We start from the raw sequence: 9,602 nt of genomic DNA, 5'->3' as shown, positions 1-9,602 counted from the left end.
TGTATATAGCTCCACATTGATCTGGTACTGGTACTTCCTGTATGTAGCTCCATTCTTGTGTATTATATTAATCTTGTTGTTGGTAAAAAAATATATATATATTTTTTTTACTCTGCGTCGTTGGGAAGGGCTCGTAAATAAGCATTTCACTGTATTCGGTGCATGTGACAAATAACATTTGATTTGACTTGATATGAAGAGAGAAAAATGCTGACCTTTTGCACAACTCATCCTAAAATCTAATTCGAAATGAGGTGGTGTTTTTTCTCTTACATTAACGTTATGCTATGCTATTATATTCTGTTCTGTTATGAAGAATACTATAATGTGTGATCTTGCAGACATTGATTCAGCTTTGATCTAACTTTATTAAATGAGTACCATTCGCCCGAGTAGCCTGTTCTGAGCAGAGACAGCGCGTAAGGTAGAGAATCTCACACGCGTGCAGAAGCTTCGGGAACTTTAGCTGTCGGGAAGAAAAGTCCAGTAAAAATTGGATCTGCAGCAACTCTGATAACTATTTCCTTCCCATTGAAGCGTTTGCCCTCACATGTCTCTGTGGTGTGTCTGGTCTGGCTGTGATCTGTGTCGTGATAGGCTCACTCCCATGTCTCTGTGCTGTGTCTGTTCATGGTCCAGCTGACATTCCCATGTGCTGACCCCAGGGTGCAGTATCGTGGCATTGGTTACCGTGTGTTTCCATGTGAACAGCCTGCTGGGCAAAGCCTGCTGGGTAAATGGATGACCTAGACAGAGAGGGAGGGTCTTCTCAACAGCACTGACCCCCCCGCCCAGATCCACAGCCCTATTTAACTAGCTTGGCTGTCTCCTATAGCACCTCACACACACACTGGATACTACAGGAGAGAGACTGAGCCTGACGCTCTCTGGAGGTAGACTCAGTCTGACACTGATAGTGAAACAGGTGACCATTACAGCAGGGAGTCAAAGGACCAGTCCTGAATTTGCTCTTACTTTCAAGGTAATTTCCAGTACAGTAAAAAATAGTTTGTAGTCAACTAACACTAAACAGGATACATGGTTTTATTTTCAATTAATTTAATTGAATAAGGAAATTGAATTCAAATATTACACGATGAGGGAGAATTGGCTTTGCAATTATAGATTTTTAAAAAATTGTAGCCTTTATTGCTTGTGTTTCTTGGTTTTGAAAAGTTGCCTGTGATCTGACCTAACTGCGATGTTTCTTCCTTCCCTTTCTCCAGGGCTGTGATCCCGACAGAGCTCATGTAATGTGGGTGGTGGAACAGATCCGTGTGTTAGTGGCCAAAAACAACCTTCCGTTCCTCATAGCGGAGTACAGCATCTCAGACATCATGTTGGGAGAGAAAACATCTCGGGAGAAAAGAAGGAAAACGTTCTCTCTGTGCCCTAACATCATCACTCCGAATACTATCCCTGAGTTCTGCATCCCGCCAAAGATCTCACCACAGCAGGAGCTAAAGACAGTGGACTGGAGTAAAACTAGCCCTCTAGGAAAGGTGTCCTTTTCACCTGAGCAGGACAGCAGCCCTGAGAGGGAGGTAGCGGTGAGAGAACCCTTCATCAACACTCATCCAACCCTCATCCAGGTAGAGAGCGTGGACGAGGCTCCATACGGCCAGGGCTTCAGCGATGAGGAGAGTACCAACGCCGACCCCCAGAGCCAAGCAGCTCTCTCCCTGCCCCACCTGGCCAAGGCCCAGACCTGCTACGGTTTCTGTACCCTCCTGGAGAGCCCCCACACCCGGAGGAAAGAGTCTCTGTTCCACAGCTACCCCAACGCCTGCCCCCTCCCCCTGATCGCTGCCTCTACCGGGCCTTGCGGCCGCTCCAACACTTACTCCTCCAGACCCTCACCTCTACCCCACTCCCGGTCACCCTCCTTCAGCCTCACCAAGCTGACCTCCAGGCTGTCTCCTGGAGGTTCCAGGCTGGTGGCTCTCCAGAGACAGGGCACTCTGGACAGCGACACCACCTCCTCCGCCGAGTCCTCCCCCTTCAGCTCACCTCTCCTGACCAGGCCACCCCCCAAGTCCTCCCTGCTCAAAGCCCTGAGCCACGACAGACTGCTGTCCCGGACTATGAGAAAAGCTGTGCTCTCCAGAAACAACTCTCTGTCCACGGATGAAGGCAGCTCCACGGACAACAGCCCCAATATCATCCGGAGGGCCTCTGATGCTGGGTTAGTAGAACCCCTTCCCAGTGCTTTCACCCTGGCTCCCCCTGCTATCTTCCCCATAGACCTCGTCCTCTACAGAGAGAGGGTCATGAACGAGAGTCGAGTCCCTGTAGGTAGGGAGGGGGCACTACGGCTCTCAGCAGAGTACTGCCCAGACAACCAGAGACTCAGAGTGAGGTTGATCAGTGCTGAGGGACTGTATGCTATCTCTGTGGACCCCAAGAGCATCAACTGCAGCGTCAGTATTTGTCTGTTACCGGGGAAGATTCAGAAGCAACGCAGCGCAGTCATTAAGAGGAGCCGGAACCCCATCTTCAACGAGGATTTCTTCTTCGATGGTATCTCAGAGGAGGATATCAGCTGCCGGTCACTGCGGTTCAAAGTTGTCAACAAAATGTCCTCCATGAAAAGGGACTATATTTTGGGAGACTGTGAGATTTTGCTGAACAGTGTATTATCTATGTAAAAATGTGATTGGCTTGCTTGAGTGTACATGAGAAATCTTTTTGATTGACTTTTTATACTGCTCCACGTCTATTAAATCGACGTAAAAACATCTGGTTGTTTTGAGTCTTATCCTACTAAAGTGTGACCGTATTCAGACCGTAAACAGTTTATTTCAAGAGCTGCAATTGCAGCAGGGCAGTCTACATAATAGCCTACATCGACATAAGGAAGGATTAGAGATTTAATTAATGATTAGATCTGGTCCATAAATGGAAACAATAAAATGTGTGCAGGCGTTTGATCTTTGAAGAGGTTGCTTATTTTATGCCTGTTGCTTGAGGATACCCTTCTCAGACGTTGATGCAATAAACCGATGGTTGCCCGCTACGTCACCGATTGTGTTATCGACTTGACAGATTGCTATAACATGTGATGTGGTTAGCTGATAAGTAAAATACCTATCCAGACGTTGTAAGATTTGTCAGGCGCCAGCAACGTCTGAGCAGAGGACAACCCCCCATACCACACACAAATAATTATAATAATTTCCTAATTTTAAACCATTGAAATATATGTCAACATGTATGGGAAAATGTATTTAAAGAAGAAGAAGAATTAATTGGACCTGCTTTAAAACCTATAGAAAATAATCTTTAAGAGCACTCAGATAACATTTTATAAAATACATTTAATTAATTGTAAAAACGTGTATTTAACAAATACATTAAAATTACAATGAGTTTTCCCTCCTCCAATCAGCAGTGGAGCCCAGACGCCTATGATGAGGAGGCTAAACAAATTGTTAACCTTGTCAAAGATGACACTACCAAATGTAGTTCATTGATATGGTCCAAATGTCTACATTCCCTCATGTTTGAAAGTCATGCAATGATTTCATTCTGGCCACAATCATTTTTACATGACCACACCTGTAATTTGCACTTGAATTTGTTCATTCAAGATCACATCACTTGACGCCGCTGGCTGTCACTGTATACAGGCACTACTAGTCGATTAGCTACATTACTAGTCGATAAGCTACATTACTAGTCGATCGCAGAGCGAATCGCTTTTCATATTCAGCTCTTGTCATCTTGCTACGGAAAGGCGTTCACACGGAAGATCACGGGATAATCTTGGCACCGTAGCATTTACCCTGCAACGAGGGTAGTGCTAGCCACGAAATTCAACAATGGTTTTTGAATCTATGGTCAGTGATCTCCTGAATAGGTTCATCGGAGACTATGTGGAAAACCTCGACAAGTCCCAGTTGAAGATTGGCATTTGGGGAGGTAAGAGACTGGAATGACAGTTCAAGCGCTGCTAACCTTACAGAGCAAGGCATGCTAGTGTGGCTAGGCTAGATGGCAGCGTTTTAAACAAACAAGCCCTGGTACTAGCTAGCTATAACCAGTCTCTGGAGAGAAAATAAATAAATAAATAAAATGAATAAATAACCCGTCTTTGGGATATTATGCTAACAACGGTTTGGTAAACCTGTAATGAGAGCGACATGCTGTAGGAGCCAAACAGCTAACCTATTTACAAGGATCTGTCAATGCAGAAATGGGCTGCCACACACACAAACAAACTGATGTTTTGTCTGACTTAGGCTACATTATTAATCATCTATTATTGGTATGTGTACAACATGCAGCCATAGACATAAGCAAACACGAATTAATCTCCAGTTGCTTCCTGCTCGACACAGTGTAGCCTGATGTCTAACTAACCTGTCTTCACAACAATGGATGTATACAGGACTGATAAATGAAGACGGTATGATCTGGTCAGGAACTAATGCATCAACCAGTTTCCAGTTGATGCCTTTCTCTCAGTGTGAATCTCTGAGTGAACTGGCAACCTTTTCTATTAACCATATCCAATACTTTTAACATGCCTGGTCCCAGATCTGTTTGTGCTCTTGCCAACTCCATTGCTATCATTGTCAAGCCAATGGCATGACAATTCAATAAGGAGTTGGCAAGAGCACAGAAACAGACTGTGCCCAGGATAAGCCACTGTTAGCTTGCAAAGCTAGATAGTATTTACCTAGCTGGTAGTGTATACGTAGAATGTGAACAGAAACATTTAGTCACGCATACATTTATCAACACAGCTGGTGAAAGGGCGTATGACAATCAACATTTGATCACTGGCAAACTGACATGAGAAATGACTGACATTTGAGTTGTCACTGCAATGTTTGCTATGAAGGAAGTTCAGAATACTGCAGTAAGTCTCTAGGCAGGTAACACCGTCCCCACCCGCCGTGATTATGACACTGTCAGAAACCATTGAGACTGTCAGGCCTCGGCCGTACCTGTCGTACCGGAGTGTTGAGAGGTGGTAGCAGGGTAGGATCTTGGTCACGTGTTTGCACTCCAGACGTGACCCCAGGGATTAATACAGTAGTTGGATCTATGATTCCTTAGCTAGGCAGGAGCCTTTTGTTGTTGTCATGGGTAGCCCACAGTACTAGCCTAGCCTACATCTTTACAACGTTGAAGACAGATGTCAGCCATTTGTATCACATTTGGATGAGTGTCGTATATCCTAGTAAGACCCAAGATAGCCGGCAGCACAATTATTATTAAATATATATATATATATATATATACAGTGGGGAAAAAAAGTATTTAGTCAGCCACCAACTGTGCAAGTTCTCCCACTTAAAAAGATGAGAGAGGCCTGTAATTTTCATCATAGGTACACGCCAACTATGACAGACAAAATGAGATTTTTTTTCTCCAGAAAATCACATTGTAGGATTTTTAATGAATTTATTTGCAAATTATGGTGGAAAATAAGTATTTGGTCACCTACAAACAAGCAAGATTTCTGGCTCTCACAGACCTGTAACTTCTTCTTTAAGAGGCTCCTCTGTCCTCCACTAGTTACCTGTATTAATGGCACCTGTTTGAACTTGTTATCAGTATAAAAGACACCTGTCCACAACCTCAAACAGTCATACTCCAAACTCCACTACGGCCAAGACCAAAGAGCTGTCAAAGGACACCAGAAACAAAATTGTAGACCTGCACCAGGCTGGGAAGACTGAATCTGCAATAGGTAAGCAGCTTGGTTTGAAGAAATCAACTGTGGGAGCAATTATTAGGAAATGGAAGACATACAAGGCCACTGATAATCTCCCTCGATCTGGGGCTCCACGCAAGATCTCACACCGTGGGGTCAAAATGATCACAAGAACGGTGAGCAAAAATCCCAGAACCACACGGGGGGACCTAGTGAATGACCTGCAGAGAGCTGGGACCAAAGTAACAAAGCCTGCTTAAGCCAGGCCCGTCTGAAGTTTGCTAGAGTGCATTTGGATGATCCAGAAGAGGATTGGGAGAATGTCATATGGTCAGATGAAACCAAAATAGAACTTTTTGGTAAAAACTCAACTCGTCGTGTTTGGAGGACAAAGAATGCTGAGTTGCATCCAAAGAACACCATACCTACTGTGAAGCATGGGGGTGGAAACATCATGCTTTGGGGCTGTTTTTCTGCAAAGGGACCAGGTCGACTGATCCGTGTAAAGGAAAGAATGAATGGGGCCATGTATCGTGAGATTTTGAGTGAAAACCTCCTTCCATCAGCAAGGGCATTGAAGATGAAACGTGGCTGGGTCTTTCAGCATGACAATGATCCCAAACACACCGCCAGGCAACGAAGGAGTGGCTTCGTAAGAAGCATTTCAAGGTCCTGGAGTAGCCTAGCCAGTCTCCAGATCTCAACCCCATAGAAAATCTTTGGAGGGAGCTGAAAGTCTGTGTTGCCCAGCGACAGCCCCAAAACATCACTGCTCTAGAGGAGATCTGCATGGAGGAATGGGCCAAAATACCAGCAACAGTGTGTGAAAACCTTGTGAAGACTTACAGAAAACGTTTGACCTGTGTCATTGCCAACAAAGGGTATATAACAAAGTATTGAGAAACTTTTGTTATTGACCAAATACTTATTTTCCACCATAATTTGCAAATAAATTCATTAAAAAATCCTACAATGTGATTTTCTGGAATTTCTTTTCTCAATTTGTCTGTTATAGTTGACGTGTACCTATGATGAAAAGTACAGGCCTCTCTCATCTTTTTAAGTGGGAGAACTTGCACAATTGGTGGCTGACTAAATACTTTTTTCCCCACTGTGTATATATATATATATATATTTTTTGTGTTGCGTTGTGATATAGGCTCATACAGGAAATCCCTTACTACAAAGACCAAACAGTACCAACCAGATTCCTCACTAGTTACCTGTTTCTTCCCTGTAGGCCTAGTTATTGTAGCACGTGTCTCAACCTTCGACTAGGCCCTATACAGAGCTTCATGATGCAATGTTAGTCTGTTGGTTGTGACCCTACTGAATGGTCTGTTTATCTGTCCGTTTCAATAAGGGAGAGTCTTCCGTGTAGGCCTTCTGGTTTATACAAGAGATGGACCTACCCCTTGGTCCTTGATAAAAGGACAGATTAGTTCATTGTTTTGACCACGTGGTGTTTTTCCAGGTTGATATCTAAGCTCTACGCTAAATTCAGTTGTGTTGTTGAAATTCGATCATTGATGAAAGGCCTGCGTTTCACAATAGAAATGTGAATGGAGTGCAAAGGAGGACAGAGTCTATCAGCAACATATTCTGAAGAGATTATGGTTACGTTACACTACATGTTCCATCTCAAAGCGAAGCTCACCTTACCTCACAACGCTATGTAGACCATGTCACACCTTGACGTGGGAGGCTTGGTTCTTTCTAGGCCTTGGTGATTATGGTACATGACATGACGGTTACACGTCCGAGCTAGATCACATCGCTGTCCTGTGACTGTCATCAGAGGTGCTCGACAACACAATCTCACCAGACGTGTTGTTTCTCCACACTGGACACGGTGACGTAACGTCAGGACCGACGCCAACTCGCCTCACTGTGTTCCTGTCATCACACCTTTTAGCCCTTTCCACCCGTACCCGTATATACGGGTTGAAAATGGCAGATTTGGGCACTAGTAAGCGCCTAAATTGAAAGGTATTGGCTGGACAGTAACGTGCTCTGCGTGACGTCAGACCACTGGCTCTGTGCTTTACAGCTCTGAATGGGTTTTTGACTGACAGCGGTTCTGAATTTGAGCACCACACGCGACAAGAAGTTCCCCTCATCCGTCCCGCTAATTGGGATACTTTTGCACATTTGTTGTTGTCTGAGTGAGGGAAATGCTGTGAATTAAGACGACTCGATGAAAAAAAAGAAATGAGACGTTGAGGATTATAGTAAATACCGCTTTGATGTCATACAAGCGAGCCAAACACACGTGAGTCCAAATGTGCACTTCACATTTCCAATATCGGATACAATATCGACGTTTATGATCACTATGTTTGATGTACAGGTCCAAGAGGACATGGCGTCATACCCTGGGTTGTTCTGAACAGAATGAGCTTATGTTTTGTATATTGTGAAGATAATCGACCACGGGGCCCCTGGTAGAAAGTAGTGCACTACATAGGGAACTGGGTGCCATTTTAGGACTCACACACAGGATTTGGTCCAGGAGTAGGAGGCATGGATGTTTAACTTCCTGTTAGGCCTAGGTTCTATAACCACCATGACTGACCTTTTGGAGTAGCCTGACGAAAGAAACCTGACACCCTGGTCGACACATGGTTGAAAACTGTCTGAATCTGCTCTGCTGCCTGTAAGTCTAGCAGACTTCCTGTAACTAGTGTACACATCTTATTAACACTATTCATCTGTGTTGTCTCTCATCTCTGTCCAGGTAATGTTGTTCTTGAAAACCTGAAAGTTAAAGAAAATGCGTTGGTAAGTATGCATACGTTTATTGCCATCAACATGTGTAGCCTATAATTTGAATATGAGGTTATTGTACTTTCCAGGTATCCATCTCTGTTGCCCTCACCTCACAGAGGCCTGTACGTAGACTAGGTCGGGTTCTGATCCATCTCTGTTGCCCTCACCTCACAGAGGACTGTACGTAGACTAGGTCAGGTTCTGATCCATCTCTATTGCCCTCACCTCACAGAGGCCTGTAGTAGACTAGGTCAGGTTCTGATTCATTGATATAGCCTATAGCTGACTCTTTTCCATACATTAATGATAAATGATGTTGATCGCTGACCTTTTCCACTACAGCCACTCACAGGAGACAGTAGTGTAATCATTCTATCAGCTGTAGACTCTGTACTGAGTAAGTATGTTGAGGAAGGAGACAGTAGTGTAATCATTCATTCAGCTGTAGACTCTGTACTGAGTAAGTATGTTGAGGAAGGAGACAGTAGTGTAATCATTCATTCAGCTGTAGACTCTGTACTGAGTAAGTATGTTGAGGAAGGAGACAGTAGTGTAATCATTCATTCAGCTGTAGGCTCTGTACTGAGTAAGTATGTTGAGGAAGGAGACAGTAGTGTAATCATTCATTCAGCTGTAGACTCTGTACTGAGTAAGTATGTTGAGGAAGGAGACAGTAGTGTAATCATTCATTCAGCTGTAGACTCTGTACTGAGTAAGTATGTTGAGGAAGGAGACAGTAGTGTAATCATTCTATCAGCTGTAGACTCTGTACTGAGTAAGTATGTTGAGGAAGGAGACAGTAGTGTAATCATTCATTCAGCTTTAGGCTCTGTACTGAGTAAGTATGTTGAGGAAGGAGACAGTAGTGTAATCATTCATTCAGCTGTAGACTCTGTACTGAGTAAGTATGTTGAGGAAGGAGACAGTAGTGTAATCATTCATTCAGCTGTAGACTCTGTACTGAGTAAGTATGTTGAGGAAGGAGACAGTAGTGTAATCATTCATTCAGCTGTAGACTGTATTGAGTAAGCAGTTATTCTTTTAATCAAAGGCCGAACATAGTCATTAATTTGTAGAAGTGTACTATGTTACTGGATATTATTATGCATAGATCATTCACTTAAGACTCCATTTATCGTGTATAGAGTAGACGTTTATTTCATACTTG

The 9,602-nt window shown here is 43.8% G+C and overlaps 2 protein-coding genes across 2 annotated transcripts in view; both read left to right on the top strand.

The window, feature by feature from the left end:
• Positions 1–858: 858 nt before the first annotated feature.
• LOC121548408 (C2 calcium-dependent domain-containing protein 4C-like) lies at positions 859–2,694 on the top strand. The gene is made up of 2 exons (XM_041859840.2): positions 859–982; positions 1,227–2,694. The coding sequence occupies exon 2, from the start codon at positions 1,254–1,256 to the stop codon at positions 2,646–2,648; it is 1,395 nt and encodes a 464-aa protein (XP_041715774.2). The 5' UTR covers positions 859–982; positions 1,227–1,253; the 3' UTR covers positions 2,649–2,694.
• Positions 2,695–3,731: 1,037 nt separating this feature from the next.
• Positions 3,732–9,602, top strand: part of LOC121548184 (vacuolar protein sorting-associated protein 13C) — a 199,802-nt gene continuing 193,931 nt past the window's right edge. Inside the window, 2 exon segments of the mRNA XM_045209946.1 lie at positions 3,732–3,921; positions 8,403–8,446. Coding sequence (XP_045065881.1) covers positions 3,822–3,921; positions 8,403–8,446 — 144 coding nt within the window. The 5' untranslated portion in view covers positions 3,732–3,821.

The sequence above is a fragment of the Coregonus clupeaformis genome, chromosome 32 (genome assembly GCF_020615455.1).
Source record: "Coregonus clupeaformis isolate EN_2021a chromosome 32, ASM2061545v1, whole genome shotgun sequence".
NCBI classification, from domain to species: domain Eukaryota; kingdom Metazoa; phylum Chordata; class Actinopteri; order Salmoniformes; family Salmonidae; genus Coregonus; species Coregonus clupeaformis.
This window is presented reverse-complemented; position numbering and strand designations above follow the sequence as displayed.

Coding starts and splice junctions, on each gene's coding strand:
- LOC121548408 (XM_041859840.2), top strand. CDS start 1,254: ATGTGGGTGGTGGAACAGATCCGTGTGTTAGTGGCCAAAAACAACCTT.